The 19,855-nt window shown below is 55.1% G+C and overlaps 1 protein-coding gene across 4 annotated transcripts in view; it reads right to left on the bottom strand.

The window, feature by feature from the left end:
* LOC125955590 (F-actin-monooxygenase Mical) overlaps nt 1-19,855 on the bottom strand; it is a 50,835-nt gene that overhangs the window by 10,718 nt on the left and 20,262 nt on the right. For 3 of the 4 annotated variants that reach the window (XM_049686731.1, XM_049686747.1, XM_049686739.1), the window contains exons 3-10: nt 16,619-16,961; nt 15,045-16,524; nt 14,506-14,957; nt 11,856-12,104; nt 10,292-10,789; nt 9,460-10,201; nt 9,274-9,389; nt 43-192 (exon numbers count right to left, since the gene is read on the bottom strand). In XM_049686731.1, the coding sequence (XP_049542688.1) occupies nt 43-192; nt 9,274-9,389; nt 9,460-10,201; nt 10,292-10,789; nt 11,856-12,104; nt 14,506-14,957; nt 15,045-16,524; nt 16,619-16,960 (4,029 nt within the window). In that variant the 5' untranslated portion in view covers nt 16,961. The remainder of the gene's footprint in view (nt 1-42; nt 193-9,273; nt 9,390-9,459; nt 10,202-10,291; nt 10,790-11,855; nt 12,105-14,505; nt 14,958-15,044; nt 16,525-16,618; nt 16,962-19,855) is intronic. The other variant, XM_049686753.1, reaches the window with a different exon arrangement.

Genomic DNA, 19,855 nt, shown 5'->3' with positions numbered 1-19,855 from the left:
GGCTGGCGTACCATTTGCCGAGATGTTCGGCGACAACATTACCTGCACTCTGGCCGGTTTGTGCGAGTGCGTATCATCGATGAAGATGCGCGGTGGCATCCGAAGCGTCGGCTCGTGGTCGAACTCCGAATCGGTCGATATCTCCGTCGCCGAGTTGATCTCCTCCGAGGCGGACTTGGAGTCGGACGCACCCTGTTAAAACACGGAAAATCAAAAAAAAAAAAAAAGAAAACATCAGATACCCAGGGTTAGTTAACAACAGGTTGGGCCTGCTGAAAGCGCAAACAAGCAAGTAAAGCAAGCACTTGCTGGCCGCACCCGGTTAATTCTATGCAATCATAAACCAACCAACGGAAAACAAGACAAGAAATAGAAACAGTGCCGGGGGAGGAGCAAAGAGAGGCAGGGTGTAGGGGGTATTAGATGCTTAGAAACCCCCCCCCTGACCCCACTCCCCACTCGGAATCAGATTGCACGCGCAGCAGATGCAACACATGATGAAACACAGCGCACGCACGCACGGCAGCGGCATGAGCGGCATTTCACTTCCAGGCCCCTCTGTCAGCACACACACACACACGCACACTGTTCGCGAAACGGAATACATAACGGGGAGCGATTAGTAGGAAGCGAAAGCCATACGCGCGCGGCTGGTTTTTTTTTTGCCACCTTTGCACCCTAGCATCCAGCTTCGTCCCAGGGAAGGGATGGTGTGTAGGATTGGGTTGGATTCGAATGGATTGGAGAATTCGGACCGTAGTCTAACCGATGATTTAGGGGCCTTAGCCTTTCCTTAGTGAGCGCGCGCACACGTTGCGTACCAAACGATGCGACGGTAAAAATGAGAATAAAAAAAAAATGGCAGAAGAAATGAAAAGCGCAATACGCCGCATACACAATCGAAACATCGAACGCAAATGCGCAATCGCTTAGAGCAGCAAAATAAAAGCAATAACAAAGAGGAGAGAAAAAAAACAACAACAGCAGATAGCAACACCGATAAGAAAAAAAACTGAACAATAAGAAGAAAACAAAAGAGGAAACGAAGAAAACAACGAAAACCATTCAGAACAGAAGTCAACTGAATCACAGTAAAGAAAAAAAAAACGGCAGCAACAACAACAAAAATAAGAAGAAAAAAAAACAATGAGGAAAAAAAATATCACACACACAGAAACAACAAAAAGGGGGTGATGGGGAGGGTAAAACACTCAGTAGTTTACCTCGCAATTGGACTACTCGCTCATTTCATTTCATGTCTGTTTTCTTCCTTTCTTTCTCTCTCTCTCTCTTTTTCTCTCGCTCGCCCAGGAGCAGGAGTATGCGAAGAGGAGACTGGCAGAGATGGGGAGTACGGTGGGATGTTGGATCGGTTGGTGGTGGTGGTGCCCTGGACACAGGAGGATATTACGACGGCACTGTGATGGCAGCACTCGATCAGGAATGGCCGATGAGATGGAAAAGGATGCTGCTTGGACGCGAAGTGGTGCCCTACACCATACGCCCTCCCACCGGCACCTCGCGCAACCACATTCGCGTCACTTCCGACTACCTACCTACCCCCTCACTCCTTCTACAGGGAGTGCGCCGAAAACGGAACATAAACCGTCGAGTAATTGATCGAAACGGAAGTGATGGTGGTGGTGGTAGTTGGGTTTGGTTTGGTTTGCTTGGTGGACCAGAAGAATGCAGCGTGGCTGGGGTGGGTGGCGTGTGAAGGTGAAGAGGGGGGAAGGGGGGGAATCATGTCGCAGGTGGTGTCGTGATGAATGTGAATGCGGCGAAGGGCAAGAAGCAGTACGGTGTTGCCAGTGCTTCGGACGTGTTCAATGCTTGCGTCGAAGTTGCTTGTTTCAAGGGTTTGCAACGAGACAACGTGCAGTGTCATCAGTCGGGAAGCCGTGACATGACGGACGGCAGACAAACTCCCAAGAGAACGAGTAAAATGAGGACATTCGACGACGCGTTCGAGTTCGTGTTCGGTGGTTCGATATGCATTATAGAGCTTATGATGTGAGTAGAGTTGAGTAGATATATGAACAGTATATGTATGTATACAATAGATATGGTAGTGCTGGTTTTGAGTGCATCCTCCGTGTTTTGATGCTGCTGCTGCTGCTTCTATTATTACTACCATTACTGCTATTACTAATAGATGTCATGTTTTTTCGGACGTTCTGCCAATTTTAGGTTATGATGGCACATAAGGAGGGATATATAGAGAGAGAGAGAGAGAAACTGTGTACTGTGTGTGTGCTCGTATACACACGGTCGCACTAGGAGATGTTGCAGTTGTCGCGACCGGATCGACCGCCGTCACCGGCTCCAGTACGCCGCCGTGGATCGTAGGAGGACGAGGGCCGGGGCCCGGCACCAGATGAACCGCCGCCGCCGGCACTATAGTGCATCATGCGCGATGGCTGCGTGATCGCTTTGGTCTGTATGCGGCTCATGGCGGCGGCACCAGACGTACCGTAGGTCGAGGTACCAGCACCACCGAGCCCCCGATGGTAGCCACTGCCGCTGCTGGTGACAATAGAAGGCTGATGGTAACCGCCAGCGGCCGAACTGCTGATCGGATGGTGATGCTGATGCTGATGATGCTGATGATGCTGATGATACGACGGTACCTCATCGTCTGACTCATTCTCGAGCATCTCGCGGATGTACGGGTTCGGATCGTTGCGCGTTACCTGCGACCGGATGTACTTGTTGGTTTTCTCGTGTAACCGATGGCTCCGGTCGACTATCTGGCGGTCCTCGGCGTCATACCGCCGGGCGTACTGCGTCCGCGCAATGTCCCGGTTCGGTAGATCGTAACCGCGCAAGCTCGCTGCAGCAGCGTTGCCGGTCACCGGCACATGGGCCATCGTCTTCGAGCGCCCCAACGACGACGACGACGCCGGCAGTAACGGTGTATCCTCCGCCGGGTACGGTGGCGGGTCCGGTCGCAGGTACCGGGGAGGCCCGCGCTGTATCGGTACCGGGATCTCGTGGCACGCCGGTTCGCGCCGGTTCGCCCGCGGTATGTACTCGTCCGGATCGTAGGACCGGGGCAGCGGTTGTACCGCCGGTGCTGCGGCCCGGTTCGGCCGCGGCACATACTCCTCCGGATCGTAATCGCGCGGTAACGTCGGATCGGCCAACGCACCGTACGCATCCAGCCCGATACCACCACCACCGCGCCGGTTAATGCGCGGCACGTACTCGTCCGGATCGTAATCGCGCGGGATGGCCGGCTTGCGGCGTGCTGCCGGTGGCCGTGCCTTCCGCACCTCCAGCTCTTCGATGCGCCGCTCCAAACCCTTGATGTCCGCCGTGGACCGTAACGAAGGTTTCGCCGAACCCTCGTAGTACGTGACGCCCCGGTCCAGGATGGCTTCCCACTTGGAGAAATCGGTCGTACGGGGCCGGGGGGACTCCCGGTCAATGTCGACCTTCGGTGGAACCGGTTCCGCCCCGGTGGCGGCTTCCCTGCGCCGCACATCCGTCATCGATTTGTTCTTGCGGAAACGCGAACGCAACCTGGACGACCCGGCGTCGGCACCCCGCAGGCTGGCCAGCTCCTCATCCGAACCCTCGATGTCTAGGTGACGCAACCGCGGATCGACGAGACGGCGCGACCGGATCGACGCCGGTTCCAGCTCGTACTCGAACTCCCGGTCGACATCGAGCTCGGTCTCCGAGCGGCGGCACCGCCGCTGCTGCTGCCCGGGCACCGCCAACCGATCGTACGACTTGGAGCGACGCAAACTGCAAGACGGCGGCGCCGCCGCCTTGTCCGGCACGACGAAGAACGTATCGACCACGTCGCTGTTACGCTTCACAAACACCTGCTCGATCGCAATGTTCTCGATGCTGGCCGATTTCCGCGCACGCCACGGATCGATGCAGATCGAGTTGTCGAAGGCAGCGAGGACAGCGGGTGGACCACCACCCCCACCGCGACTCGGTACACCACGGTTCGGCCCGTCATTCGTCGCGTCCTCGAGCGTGATGTCGAGCGGTTTCTTTGGACGCCGGAGCGGTCGCTGCGGTTGCTGCTGCTGCTGCTGGTGCTGCTGCTGTTGCTCTTCCGCAGCAGCAGCAACCGCCTTCTTCTCCTCGAGCCGCTGCTTGTAGAGCTGAAAGTCGGTCGGTCGGTCCGGTACAACCGGACCGGGCGGTTCGTACACGACCGGTGCCGCAAAGTCTGCCCCGACCAGCCCGGACGTGATGTCGCGCAGGATGTGCGCATAATTGCCGGACATACCCTGGGTGGAAGGTTGCGGTTCCGGCGGCATTTCGGCGGCCGTGTGCAGCGTGTACACCTGGATCGGAGCGGGCATCGGTACGGTGATCGCGTTGAGCGGCATACACTGCAGGATCTTCAGCGTGGACGAAGAATCATCCAGCTGGTCCGGGCTCTTCTTCTTTTGCTGTTGCTGCTGCTGCTGCTGCTGCTGCTGCTTCTGCTCGGCCATGGAAACGACATCCGGCATCGGTGGCGCACCAATCGTCGAGCTGCTGTTGATCAGATCCGAGCTGTCCAGCTTCTTCTTATCCATCGCGTCATCTTCGGGCGGCAAGCAAAGCTCTTCGAGGACCGTCTGGGCGGTGGTCAGTTGTTTGGTGCGATCGGCGTGCTTGGTTGCGACCTTCGACTGGAGGAACTTTCCGGTCAGCTCGCCGACAGCCTTATCAAACTCTTCACTCGACAGCTGCTGCTGCTGCTGCTGCTGCTTGGAGGCCGTCGCGACCGTTGAAGGAACCGTCGAAGGTTCCTTCACCCTCTTCTCCTCCTGCTCCGTAGCTGCCAGTAGCAGATCGAATTCTCGGTTCGCCGTTGCCACCGTCGACTCGTCCTCCTGCCCAAGCAGCAGCGCATCAAAGTCCGTCACCTCGCCAACCAACGGGGCAACGGTTCGAGCAGCCGGTGGTGGTGGTTCGCGCGTCAGTATGCCCTGCTGCCGGTCCACATCCCTTGGCACATCATTCATCACGTACGTACGCGGCATTCTGGTCGTCGTCGTCATCGTTGGTGGTGGTGCAGGTTGCTGCTGCTGTTGCTGCTGTTGCTGCTGCTTCGCGTACTGCTCTTTGATCTGCACCGAGCGTTCGAGCCGGATCTGCATCTTTTCCTCGCTACCTAGCCGACTCGACTCGTCAGCACCGTCAGCGGCTCCGCCAGCCCCCTTGTTCTCGCGTACCACCTGCATCCGGTACGGGCCGGCATCGGCCGCGGTGCTACTCTGGCTACGCTGCAGCTTCAACCGTTCGCGCTCGAACGTGGTGCGCTCGCGCCGTTGCCTCGGTACCGGCGGTGCATCGTCCAACAATAGGTCATCCATTCCCGGCATCAGCTCCATCATCAGCTGATTAATACCCTCGCGATACTGCGGCGCAATTTCACCCTCCACAGTGGCGCCCCTCGGTTCGATTGCAACAGTAGTAGTAGATGATGATGCTGAAGGTTCCTGTACGCGATTCTGCGATCGGTTCACCAGCAGCGAGCTGCGCACTTCGGCAAGCGTTCGCGGACTGGCCACATCAGCCGCCGGTTCCGGCACCTGGGAGGCAGCAAAGATGGCTTCGTGCTTTTTGCGCAGCTGCTCGAAGCACTGCTCATCCGAGGAAAGTGTGCGAGGGCGAGATGATACCACCGGGGCCGGTACTACTACCGGTGGTTCTTCGACTACCGTGACGAGCGGAACCGTGTCCACCACCTTTGCCTCAACAACCGGAGCAGCAACCGTCGACGACCCGTCGTCGAGCGAGGGTTGTTTTTGCTTCTGCCTTCTGCTGAGCGCCGGCGAGGCAAGCGCACTGACCGCCGATACTTTACGCACTACACCTCCTGCTGCTGCTGTCTGATTGTCTGTTGCGGTGGCACCGGTACGGTGCAGCTCGAGCATCGAGATCGATCGCTGCGCCAGCGGATCCTTGCCGACGACAGCGAACGCTGACTTTGACGCGACGGCTGATGGTGCTGCTGCTGCTGCTACTAGTGCTGGTGCTGCTACTGCTCCTACTGCTGTTACGGACTTAAGCTCAGTACTTGGTACTGTTGATGAAATAGTCTGTTTCTGCTGCTGCTGCTGACTACTGCTGATGGCACTACTAGTGGGTGCCTCCACTTGCTGTAGGGAGATGTGCACGCTAGAGATAACTTTCCGGGACGGGACCGGTGTTCCAACCGGCGTACCGGTAGTGGTCGTCACCGCCTTCGTCGTGGTCGTCTGTTTCGTCGGACCAACCGGTTGCTGCTGCTTCTTCTGTTGCTGCTGCTGCTGCTGCTGCTGCTGCAGCGGCTTCTGCTGCTGGCTCATAGAAGCCATCGGTGTCGGTGCCGTGACCACTGGAGATCGACTTACGATCGATGGCGGCGAGTTCACTGCAGCTGCTACTGCTGCAGTAGCACTCTTCGTCGTCGTTGTCGCCATCGTCTTCGTATTCTTCTTCACCGTCGTCTTCATCGTCGTCGTCGCGGTCGTCGTCGTCGTCGTCGGTGTCGCCTTCTCCCGCTTCGACGGTTTCGGCGAATTCTTGGCCGATGTTTTCGGCGATCCATCCGATGACGCGGTTGCTGCTGCTGGGATCTGTTTCTGAAAGGGCTGTAAGTTAGGTTCGTTCGCGTGCTGGTCAGCGAGGGAGGAGACGCCACGAAAGGAACCGCAGTGAGCAGCTGGTGCGGTAGCTTCCTTCGGTGCTGCGTCTCCCACCAGAGCTGCTGCCCTGCCCTTTCCCCCCCTCTTCTCCTCCTGCTCCTCCACCTCCTCGACTACTTTACCTAGTGCGTCCGGCAACCGGGTACCTTCCGCGGCGGCACCGCCGCCACCGTCTACCGTCTCCAATGCCGATCGGTCGGCCGTCAGATCGATCAGCGATGACGAGCGGGTGTCCAGCTTCGACAGGCTCGCCAGATAGATCTCCTCGAGCGTTTCCTGCATCTTGACCGGCATCGTTATCTGGAATGCTGGCCGCTTGATCGTTAGCTTCGGCACTGGCGGTGCTGCCGCCGTTGACTTTGCAGCCGCCTGCTGTTCGACTTCGTTCTTCGCTTTCGAAGCAGTCACCTCGGCCGCGACCTTTCGCAATCCCTTCGGGCTCACTCGCGGTGACTTTAGGCCCGGCGTTAGCCCGAGTATCGCATCGAACGATTGCTCCTGCAGCATTAAATCGTCAACGTCCTGCAGCAGATCCTCGAACAGCTTATCATCCGGATCAACGGTGGCCTTCGGTGGCGAGCTGCGCTTCAGCGGGATGATCGGCTTGGATCGTTCCGCTGCTGACGGAACGCTAGCCGGCTGCTCCTTGACCATCACCTTCTGCTGAGCCGTTGCCTGGAACGCGAGTACGTTCTTCCGTGGCTGGCCGGATGATGGGAGCGCAACATCCGTTTTCGATTTCTTGATCGGCTGGAACGCGAGCACGTTCTTCTTGGCCGGTGCTGCCGGTGCTGCGGCCATCGGCGATCCACTTTGTGCCGTGGCCACCGTGGCCACCGTACCCTTGCGCACGGCCAGCGGCGACTCGAGACTGTTTTTGCGCGTTCCGGCCGGTGTGGCTAGGCGTGAGGCGGGCGGCGTCGATTGGGCGGACGGACCGAAATAGCGCATCAGATCGACTTCGGTCGATTTTTTGCGCGCGAGCGCCGGTGAACTCTCGACGCTGGACACCACCGCCGACGTCGGTGAGCCGCTGCCACCGGGGAAGTACTTGGCCAGGCTGGCCGAGCGCTGCAGCGCACTGACCTCCTTGTTCGCGGCCTTGGGTTTCGCGGTTTTCTCACCTTGGCTCTTGCTGGCGCCACCCTTCGGGCCCTCGACGGCCGCTCGGATCGATTGCATGTTGCTTTTGAACTTCTTCGCCTCCTGCTGCTTGGCGCGCTTCTCCGCCTCGGCCTGCTCCTGCTGCAGCTGGCGCAGAAACTCGTCCGCATCCTCGCGTACCTCTTTGGGACGCCGGTCGGTGGTGGTGCGCGATGCCGCCACCGTCGCCGAATGCTTCTTCTTCTCCTTGGCAGGCGAAGGCGGTGCGTGCTTGCGCGAGCCGGCCGGAGACGGTGGCGTGTGGAATTCCTTCGATGAAGCCGACGAGGACACCCGCTCGGAACGACGCGTAAGCGATGGAGACGGTAGAATCGGTACCGGGCCGGTGCTACCCGCCTTCTGCTGCTGCTTTAAAGCCAATGAGTTGGATGACCCGGAACGGATTGCTACCGGTGCGGATGATGGTGTGGTAGCAGATGGTTTGGTGGCTGTTGTTGTTGGTGTTGATGTTGATGTTGATGGTGGTGATGATGTTGGTAGTGATGGTGGTGGTGGTGATGGCGCTGTCGCTCGTGGTGGTGAGGAGGGTGGTGGTGAAGTAGTGGGGCCTTTCGGTTTGATCAGTGTACTCAGGCTGTTCATGAGCCCCCCGAAGAAGGAGGAGGTGCTAGATTTGGACGATGGTTTCGCCATTTCAGCAGCTGTCAACGGTATCTTGGTGGTGGTGGTGGTTGTGGTAGTTGCGGAGCTGCCGGTGTTCGGTGGCGTAGTGGTGGTGCGCTCGGGGGACGAGGACGCGTGCAGCCACTGTTCGCGCACGCTCAGCTTCTTCAGCATGCGCTCCTTCAGCGCCTGATCGGCCTGCTCCTGCTGTTGCTGCTCCTCCTCAGCCGTCGGTGGCGGTACGGTTGGCAGTGGTGGTGGCGAAGGAGACCTCCGCGACGTTGCCCTGCCGTGAACCACCCTCGACAAGCCATCACTGCTACCACCGATGACCAACGACTCGTTCTTGCTAGAGACGACCTGCTAGGGGAGGGGGCGGGGTGGGGGATGGGGGTGCAAGCGCACGAGAAATGCGCAAAAGGGAGGTTTGGTTTGGTTTGGTTTGGATTGAATTGGAGACAAAATGTGGAGTACATGTGGAGATGTGGGAGGTAAGAGCAAAACATTCGCCCGGCAATGAACCAAGAAGTTGGCGAATCCAATCACGCACAGATGTGTACACACACAGTGAGCGCGTGTGTGTGCGTGTGTGAGTAAGTTGTAAGGATACAGAGTCGATAGAAGAATATAACGAAAGAGCAATAATAATAAAATTATGTTGAAAAACCATTAGATGCTCCCTCTCCAGAACCCGCGCCCCTTTCCGCCGAGGCGCGAATTGGACAAAACCAATCCATCAACCCCTCCGCCCTGAAGGGGGAAACCCCTTCGCCACCACACACCGGTGGCAGAATTGCTTCACAATGCACACGCGGTGCGCGCCGGTCCGCCCGGTGATTTCCGCCACTCAGTCACCTACCTCGGTTTCGGTATCCGTCGGTAGCGTCAACGGTGGCTTCAGTTTGACCTCCTGCATGCGCATCTCGCGAGCCTTAGCCAGCGCTTCGCCCTCGGTTTGCGAGTCAGCATCATCATCTGGAAGTGGATCACGGTGGTATCAAGGTAAAAAAAACAGTGTTCACAGTGCCACAGTGCTCTCTCTCACCTTCGCTCGAGTAACCGTAGAAATCGTCATCGCTGTCGACCATGTTGGAGAAGCGCTTGTCGCTGATCCACTCGGAGGCGAGCTGCAGGGTTTGGGCACCGAGCGGTGATACGGTCGCATCGTCGTAATCCGAATCGCTCTCACCGTCCGAATCGTCCGACGAGCTGTCCAGCTCCTCGTCCTCCGACTGCTCCTCCGACTCGGTACCGAAGTTCCGGTCCGTCCACTCGTGCTCATCGATCACGAGGTGCGCGTCCCCATCCGAGATGCAACCGCCATCGTCCACCGGCTCGTACTCCATGCGCTTCGCCTTATCACTGCGCGCCATATAGTCGACCATGGTCGTACCAACGGGCTCACCGTCCGGTGCACAGGCGGTTGCCATCAGCGTTGACCGCTGCTGCGCTGCCTGCTGCCGCTGCGCCAACGCCGCATCCCATTCGGCCGTCTCGTAGCGGCTCGCGGAAGCCGCCGCAGCCGCCTTAGCAGCAGCCTCGGCCGCCGCCTTGCTCGCCATCTTCGACGGTAGCTTGAAGTGATGCGTACAGTAGAACCGACCCTCCGTGTCGTCCCGATCGAACGCGTACCCACCGAGGCGCAGGGAGGTGTGGCAATGGTGACACTTGAGGCAGGCACGGTGCATCGTTAAGCCCTCGGTCGTGATCTTACCCATCAGGTATACGCGCTGCTTGCAGAAGTGACACTTCTCGGCGATACCGCTCGTGGTGAGGACGAGTGCCGCCTGGCAGGAACGAAACGGGAAAGAGAACGGAACGGAACCGGAATTAGCGAGGGTGCTTTTGTGATACCAAATAATGGTCACGGGATGTACCGTTTTCTGCGTTTGATTCGATGGCTGCTGCTGCTGCTGTTGAGCGGATGCCGATGGTTGCTGCTGCAGCTGGCCAGCGATCGAGGCCACCTTGTTCTTGCCCCGCTCGCCCAGATCGAGGTTGTGGCCCTCCTTCAGCTGCTTGTCGATCGCCTTCAGCGAACTGTCGATCTCCCGATACTTCTCGTCATCCTTCGGCTGGGTCAGCCGGTTTTGGCGTGCCAGAAACTGTTCCCGGTTCCAGTTCGGGACGCGCTCGCGGCTCTTGCCGATGTCGGTCGTCTTTTTCGATTCCTCGATCTTGCGCTCGATCTCCTTCACGTTCCAGTCGTTGCAGTCGATCTTGCCGATCGCGCGCAACAGATCCTTCGGCTTCTTTTCGGTCGTCTGCAGCGCCTTGCTGCCGATGCGCTGCTCCATCGATTTGACGCGATCACTGAACTGATCGCCATCGGTGATACCGCGCGGATACGCTGCCGCTAGCCCGCGCTCTCGGTCCTGCAGACACACACAGACGGTTTGGTTCGTACACAGTGTGAGTGTGGACATGGAAAGGATAATCACATATTAGTTCGCCAGTTTGAATGATTTTTTTTTCTTCCACATGCTGCTTGCAAAACACAATCGCGTCTTGCTACAGGTTACAGGTTCGTCGAATACGTTCGAATGTCCTTTGGGAATTTTCTTCAAGTTCTGCGTCTGTTTTGTGTTTGAATTGTGCGTGTCTCTTGAACAATGATGGTAGTGATATTGGTAGTGTTAGGTGGTGTGACAGTTTCGGGGTTGTGTATTTGCAGATGATTGATTTGATTTGATTGAAAAAAAAAACAGATACTAATTCCAATTCTACTATTAGTTTACAAAACCATACCGATAGTAAGTACACAGAAGAAGCATTAGATACAATACAATGGGGAGGGTTTTGTCTTTTAACAAATCCAACGATAAGTCGGCACCACACACTGCACATGCACAAACGGGAAAATGGCGGATGGATGGAATTTAAGGGCACGGTGGAATATAATGGTGACGGGGTCAACGCGCGACGAGCAATTTGATGAAGCGCCAATGCTGCAACGAAGAATGGAGTGGAAATTTAGGGGTTAGGGGACTGATTAGCGAACAACCATTTCTGCCTCTGCGAGCTGCGATGAATCCACCTGCGCGACCTGAGAAAATCCAAATCAAAATATGCCGCCGATCCGAAGGGAAGTAGCAGTCACGTGGCCACAATCTGTAGCTTGTCTCGAACGCACATGATGCCAATCGCCAACTCTAGCACATCCTGTTAGCAGCACTGCTCCGGTGTTGCCGGTTATTGCTGATTAGAAGGAGAACGCCGCTGGACGCTGGAGCGCCCCTCGATCATCATCAACATGCAGATGAAAGCGGAGGGCCCCCAGAGGGTCTCTGGAGCGATGAGCGAGGGAAGGCAAGGCAAACAACAACGCTCGCAAGGATGCCGCAAAATGGTTATCAGCAGGACACGGAGAAAACGGAACACACACACGCACGCCAACACACACACAGACACACACAGCGTAAGACGGCGACGGCGGCTTACGGGGTAGCGCAGCTTGAGCTCGAGCTCGCGCACGCGCGAGTTAAACTCGGGCGCCGACTGGCGGTACAGGAACAGCGAGTAATCCTCGAACGCGCTCGAACTATCGCTCTCGCGCAGCAGGGTGTTGGCCTGCAGCATGTGGATGCTCTTGTAGAAGTTCTGCGTCTGCTGGGCGCGCTGCATTCGCCTCTTCGTCTGCCGATCAACCCGGTTCGCCTCGATCTCCTGCAGGCGCCGGGTGCGCTCTTCCTACAACGGGACAAACGGGAGAGATAGAGAAAACGGGGGGGGAGCAGAAAACGCGCGCGCGAGTTTTTCTAAAGCGAGCGATGAGGGCATGCAGGTGACGCGGCCGCAGAGACGAGTGTCTATCGGATCGGATAATCGCGCTGTTTCAAGGGTATCGTGACGCTCCGTGTCACGAATGCGCTACCGGTGTACGGGACAGCTGATGATGGTGATGATGATGATGATGTGAATGATGGTCAGAAGATGATGTATGTAAGATGTGTGATGCCGACCGTGAAATCCTTCGTCCATTCGGGGCTGGTTCTGCGCAGCGGAGCGTTTGTACGTAACTCTAGATGCTGTCAAATTGGCAAAAGTGAGTTAAAGGGAGAGGGGAAGAGGGGGAGGGGGGGGGGAGAAATGATACATTTGGGATATTATCTTGGATGGAGAGGTTGGGTGGTGGTGGTGGTGAGTTTGATGAGGCTAGGCTAGGTTCAGGAAGGATGCGCTGGTGTGCGGCTGACTCCGCACTTGAGCATTACCAATACTACTAATTAAGAGCTAGCGCTGAAGAGAGAACTGAAGGCTAACGGTGTAGAAAAAAAGAAATTAGTCGCCTTCGTCGTTCGTTGGGTTTCGAATACTTAAAATTTATTGGATTACGTTTGCTAACAATAATGCGCGCCATAATTTTGTTACATGCGAGATGATATGGTGTGGTGTAGTGGAAAAGAGTGGATTTAACGCTTTACAAACAAATGGAGGTGAGTCATGTGAAATGGTACCAAGTAAGATTACAGTAAGGTAGATTCATTGATATGTGTATATATAAACGATAATGAAAGAGAAAGAAAGAAATAAAGAGAGATAGAGAGAGAGAGAGAGAGAGAGAGAGAGAGAAAGAGGAAAGAGCGATAGCAAGAAACAGAGAGTGTGTAAAAGAGAGAGAGAGTGATGGAATGGAGGGATTGTACAGCATGGAAGAACGATCAGTATGCACAAAACTAGTAGCAGTAATAGTAAACTACGAATGGATATGAGGAACTACGGAACGTAATGAACGCTAGGCTAGGCAAACACACAAATGACGCTTACGAGACGCTATGATACATGAGACACGGGACGCTATGAACTATGTTGAATAATGGATGCAGATGCGCATACACATCGTCATCTGTGACGGTTTCGATGTCGATGACACAAGGGTGACGACACTATTCACACTATTGTACACAAGACATAAGACGCTCAAGACGACTGCACGGAGGGCTGCACAAATGAGCGCGTATATCCTATCCAAGAATCGGTTATATACAGTGACCTCGCTAAACATAAACCATACGAAGCGCCACCAGGCAGAGGGGGGGCACTATGTCAACGCCGCGTTATTACTACTGTGCTAGCTTCAGGTGGTAAGGTGGCACACATTTGTATCCTTCTCACACATGACCTTCAGCAGCAAAAACACAAAAAAAGAGAAGAGGTAGTTGGTGGATTTCTAAAGCCCCCCCGGGGGCGCGTTCAAATGTGACCCCGATACGGCATGGTGGGCACGGTGATGTTCGGTCACTGGGCAGTGCACTCAAAGGCAATGTTCAACACACAACAGCACCAACATCCAAAAGGTTGTAAATGCGCAGCTTTCGCTGTCCGTTTGCCAGTGCGCCCTCAGCCTCGCTCTTGCAACAGAGCCACAAGCGCGCGCGCACGGTGCACGGATTGCGACGATTCCAGAGCCGAAGATTTGTGACCGGATGCGTCCTGCGACTCATGCGGTAAGCGATCACAATAAAACGGGGCGAAGGTTTTGAGGTTAGCAGCAACAGCTTTATGAAGTGTGTCCGGAATAGGAGGTATGGTGGCTACTTAGTAGGATCCGACATGACCGCCGAAGGCCGAATCGGCTGCGAAGTAACTACTGAAGCATAAAAGTAACTACCCGATCCTACCTAATGCTAGTTGTGAGTATTAGGGGGGGGTTAAGCGGGATAGCGAACGCGATCCCTATTTGCCTTAGGGCGTAGTGAGGGCTACGGGAATGCAATCGATAGTTGCATAAAGGAGATTTGTAGTCACAGTTGGAGACGAAGGGTAAGAAGGGATCGTAATCCTATTTCCACAGCTCGACAGCAGCAGTTGCAACTGTCACCGACGACGATGACGACGACGACGACGACGCAGAAGGTGAACTGGCCCAGCCGCACTCACCGTCGTGGCCACCACCATCACCACCGGCCACATCGTCACCATTGACACCGTCGTCACTGTCACCATCGCCATCGCCATCGTCGTCGTAGCCGTCTTCGATCGGTAGCCGCAATAGCCGCCCGAAGCCGATTAGCCGCACGAAGGCGGGCGTGAAGGCGAGTGAGCTAAGACAGAGCGATACCAGGAAGATCCGGACGCGCCCGATACTTACGATGTTGCCCGGCTTGTTGTTGCTGTCATGGCTGCGGCGCTTCTTGGCCCGCTTGACCGTGTCGGTCTGGGGCGAGGCGACACCCGCTCGGCCCCGCTTGAATCGCTCCTCCTCAGCCGTCGGATGGTAGTAGTTGAGCTTGCGCGTACCACCGCCCGTACCACCGGCCGATGCCTCGATGGCGGCGGCCGCGATGCCGGCACTGCCACCGGCCGCCACACCGACACCGGTCGGCATTCGGCGACCGTAGTGCGCCAACCGCTGCCAGGCGAGCGTGTCCACCTGATTCTGCTGCTTCTGCTTGTACTCGCTAAAGTCCAGCTTCGGGTGCTTGATGTGCGGGATCTCGCCCCGGAACAGCTCGCAGATCTGCTCGAGGTAGCTGAGCCACACCTTCGGATCGATGCCGGCCAGCGTGACCGAGTCCTGTCCGGACATGACGCGTGGTATACCTACGAAAAGGTGGCAGAAAGGCGGAAGCGAGAGAGAGAGATGAGGACGCAATCGAGAGCAAGATCGACGAAGCAGCGACCGCCTACCGAGATGGCTTTCGAATATCATGAACGCGTGCTCGTTGCAGACATCCGCACTGAAGTCAGCGACGGCCTCGAGGTTAACCAGATCGGGCCGGTAGCGGTGGATGAGAGTGCAGAGTACCTTCCCGTTGGTGAAGCACTCGGCCGGATCCGTCAGCTCCTGCACGAACGCGCTCTCCTTGAGCTGCGATTTCAGCCAGCGCAGCAGGAACGCACTGAGCGGTACGGTGTCGTTGGTGCGGCGCTTCCGCTTCGGCACCAGTTCGTTGTTGGCCAGGGCCGGCATTGCCGCCGCCGCTGCCGCCGCCGATGTCAGCGCATTCACATCGAAGTGCGTCTGCTCGAGCAGTACCGGATCGTCCGTGTCGAGCAGGTGCTTGATCTGGGCGATACTAACGGCCGACTTGTTCAGCTCCCGGTACCGCGTCGACGGATCGATCGTGTAACCGCAGATGTTCCGGTGCAGATTTTCCGGTGTCGTCTGCGCCAGCAACCGATAAACCGATTCACGCTGCGCAATCGTCGCCAGCAGGCTGTTCTTCGGGTTCGCGAACAGTTTGATCGCGAACGCGGCATCCATGCTGGACAGGAAACCCCGGGCACACCCGGACCCGGTCGGCCAGAACGGTTCGAGCAGACTGTCCCCGACCAGACAGGACAGCAGGCGGCAGTTCTTCCGTACCGTCACCTTGCACGAGTTATCGGCGGCAAACATCGAGGTAAAATCGAACATCGCCACATCCGGTGTGCCGTAATGGTTGACCGCAAACTCGAGGTTCGGCATCTGATAGTCGGTCGAAAAATTCGCTGCCTCGCGCGCATAATCGAACAGCTTCGATTTGTCGACGTTGGCCGGAGCGAGCAGATCGGTCGGATCGCTGTAGTCCTGCAGTATCACACCCTTGCGCAGCAGACTGTGCTTCATCGCCGTCATCACGAAGTAATGCGTCTCGTCCTTGTAGTACACGATGTTCTCCAGATCGATGCCGGTCTTCTCCGACAGGTCCTTAAAGAACGACTGGTTAAAGATGAACGCGACGCCACTGATCTCCTCCACCATCACCTCCGCCTCCGTCTTCTTGTTGATGAAGTTTGCGGTGATCGCGATCGCCAGCTTCCCGCGGAACTCCTTGCGCCGGAAACCCTCGAGCGTGTTGCGCTTCCCGTCCGCACCGACCAGCACATCGAACTCGTAATGCGAGACGGCATGATCGTCCGGGGAGACGGTCGCCCGCCAACCGCACCCATCGCTCGGTTCAAGCTCGCGCACAAACGAGACACCCTCGTGCACCTCGACCCCGAGCAGAAGCGCCACCTTGAGCAGGATGCACTGCAGCTGCCGGATCGAGATGTGATCGATCGAACCGGCACAGAACTTGCCGTAGAACTTCTTCGCACCGAGCGCCTTGAGATCGGTGATCAGAAATGGCCACAGATGCAGTACGTTATTTCTGCTGAATCGATCCCGCTTCTCGACGACAACCTGGCAAGACAAGACAGACGGACGGAAGATGATGGAAGGAGCAGAGTTTATCGTAGAGGCACGCTTCGAACAGGGGCCGGCCACCACCACTTACCACTTTGGCACCGAGCAGCTGGGCCTCGATGGCGGTACGGAGCCCACAGGGACCGGCACCGACGATCAGGACGCGTGTACCGGACGCGGCCGTCCCTTTGCTGTACACCGACTGTGCCGCCCGCGCATCGAACTTCTTCCACAGTGCGTCCGCCTTCCAGTGGCTCACCATCGCCTTCAGCTTCGGGTAGAACTCGTTCAGTGGCCCCGGCCGGATCATGATCGTGTCGCACATGTTCCGGTACATGCCCAGTATCTGTCGCATCGTCGTCGCCGCACAGAAATGGTTGAACATCTCCGACGCCAGCGCGGCCTTCTCGTGCTCGCTCATGGTGGCGCTCATACTGACGGGCGAGAGAGAGAAAGAGAGAGAGAGAAAGACTGTTAGTTAATTGGGAAAGCGTGAGCCTTGTTTTTTGTTTGATGATGGGACAAAAAAAAACCCAGCCGTAAACTCTGACACACTCTGGCGGCCGTCGTTTTGGCGCACAATATCGCACCGCGTGTCATCATTCGCGGCACACACACGCACACACGCGCACGGGCTTACAGTGGAAACATTGCGCCAAAAAAAACCCCGGCCGAAGACGAATCCACCAGTGAAGACGCGGCACGCGCGCGCGCAACAACAAAACACCACCACCAGCAACTATGGTTGATCGCAATAATGATTGACTGAGCGACGTTGTTGGTCGAGCGAGCGCGGTGTTGATTGTCGCAATGGTAATGGTGGCGCAGCACAGAAAGGATCGAGGCGGAAAGCGAGAGACGACGGTTGATGTTGACGATGTTGATGATGTTGATGATGATGAGAGGTGCTGCTGTGCTTGCTGCTCTGTTTGCTCCGTACCGTTCGAGTGCCGGCGTGTGACTGGAGAAGACGGTCCGGTGCGTCCAAACATATAAACTAAGGACCAGGGAGGACTACTAACGAAAGGAGGAGACGGAGGAGGAGGAGGCCGTTTTGCAGCAACTGGACAACTGGACGGGGGTCAAGACGAGGAGGAGAAGGAGGAGAAGGAGGGGGATCGACGGTCGTAAAATCGTCAATCGAGTTGTGAGAGACGCACGTTGCCGCACCCCGTGCAAAACTAATAAAAAAAAATCCGCACACATTGCTCTGTGTGTGTGTGTGTGTGTGTGTGTGTGTGTGCGTCTCTCTCTCTCTTCCTCTGTTTAACTAGCGGCATACTCTAAGCCCGCTCCCGTCTAGTAGTCCAGTAGTTCGCTGGATCGGATCAAGCACACACACACACACACACACACGCGCGCGCTTATAATCTCCCATCTCTTCCGCATGATGCAGGCGTCGGCGGGATGCAAAATGGGAGTCCTGGCTCTCCAAACCTTGATACAACCTTGAAATACACACACACACACACACACCTCGACCACCAAACACCAAAACTTGAGAAGCTGTTCTTCTTCTTAGGGCTCCTCCGTGGTGCTTGATCCTTTTCCTTTCTCGGCATATGCATGTCCGACCAATTTAGGGGGTAGCCATATTTGGTAGCAGGCAACCAACCAACCAACCAAAGCCGGTACCGAGACGTTTGCCCAGACCAGAGATCCAGTTCGGTCCATGTTTTTTTTTTTTTTTTGGGGAGGAGCTTTGCACCCCTCAGCGATAAGCATCTAATCGCATCATCCATCGCGATAAGGGTCAACGGTACTGCCTAGTGCCCTAGTGGTTAGGGACTCCGCACTGCGCCCCTATCTGCTATCCCTTTTCCCAGCCCACCCTCCACCTCCTCTCTGCTGATGACAATCGATCTATTTTGCGTCATTTTAAGCAATACCATATTTGGTGATGCTGAGGCGAGGGCTTGGCTTATCACGGCCCCGCGGACCGATGACACTGGCCGACAACGGCGATCACGTGTGTGTGACCTGAGATCACCTCCTGAATCCCCGCGCGAATACCTTAATTGAAATTGCGAATATGGCGATACACCATTTCTTTGTTATTGTTGATTAACATTAACAGGGCTCGTCCGCCATTATATATATTAAAAGAAGAGAAACAAAACCAAAAACAAACAGAAACACTAGACAGCATTTATGACTATTAACAGCATTTATGAGGGAGGATGGTTTGCACAATTTTCAGGCTTGAGCGCATACGCATCAAACTGGTAATGTGCGTGTGTGTGAAACAGTTGCATTCTGTTATCCATCTTTGATGGAAAATGAGAAGAGAAAGACTTACTCCTATCCCAATATCATTAGAACCCGGCAGTGTTATGTCTTAAGGGGGGGCTTTGGTTATTTCGGGTCAAAAAAAGGCTTATTTTTGACGATTTTTAGTGAAGGAACCAGTCAACTTAAATTTTTTAAAATACCCTCTGTTAAACTACAATTTTCAAAAATATTTGGTTCTATTTTGGGAAAGATTTGATCAAAACTACGTATCCAATCGTATGGCATCCAATCTAGAAAAGCAAGTTTGCAAAAATGTACTTTTTGCGGTGCCCATCGTAGCCACGTGCCGGGTCATCAGAAATACACAAATGAATATTCTTTCGTTAGATTATAAGTTTATCCAGGTAGCCCCGTCGAGTTTTTGTCGAATTTCCCATTTTTCGATTTTTGGCAAATTTTTGAAGTTGAAAAAGTAATGCTTTTTTCGATATTGCCTCAAAAAACGATACTTTACATAATTAAAAAAAATATTTAAAAAAAAGTACTAACAATTTTTATAAAAACTCGACGGGGCTACCTGGCAAATAGTCTGCAGATTATATGTTGAAAATTTCAAATCGATCGGTCCAGTAGTTTTCATGCTACGATGGGCGCCGACTTTGAAAACGTTGGTTTTTGGGAATCGCGATTCAAAGTCGCGAGATGCTTTGAGCCTTGTATGAAAGGTTGATTTTCAAAAATTCATATCTTTGTCAGTTTTGCTTCGATTGATCCCAAAGTTTTACACAGTACTATTGAAACAATAAGCACTCCTTAAGAAATATAAAAAGTAAATGCGAAGAAATAAAATAAAATACCGAAATAAAATACCTTAAACAGAGTAAATGAGTTATCAATGGCCTGGTCTTCGGTTAAACAAAATACAAGATTTAATCAAAACCGAACCTCTTCCGAACCTCGGGTTTTGATGAGTATAGTACAGCACTTGTCCCCCCCCCCCCCCCCCCGCACAAACAAGACTCTTGTGCAATAATTGCTATTGGAATTCGTATTCCAAAAATGTTCGCTCAAGAAACTGTCGGACGTCGGATGCATT

Source organism: Anopheles darlingi, chromosome X (assembly GCF_943734745.1).
Source record: "Anopheles darlingi chromosome X, idAnoDarlMG_H_01, whole genome shotgun sequence".
In the NCBI taxonomy this organism is placed as follows: Eukaryota; Metazoa; Arthropoda; class Insecta; order Diptera; family Culicidae; genus Anopheles; species Anopheles darlingi.
Note: the sequence above shows the minus strand (reverse complement) of the source record. Positions and strands in the feature narration are given on the sequence as shown.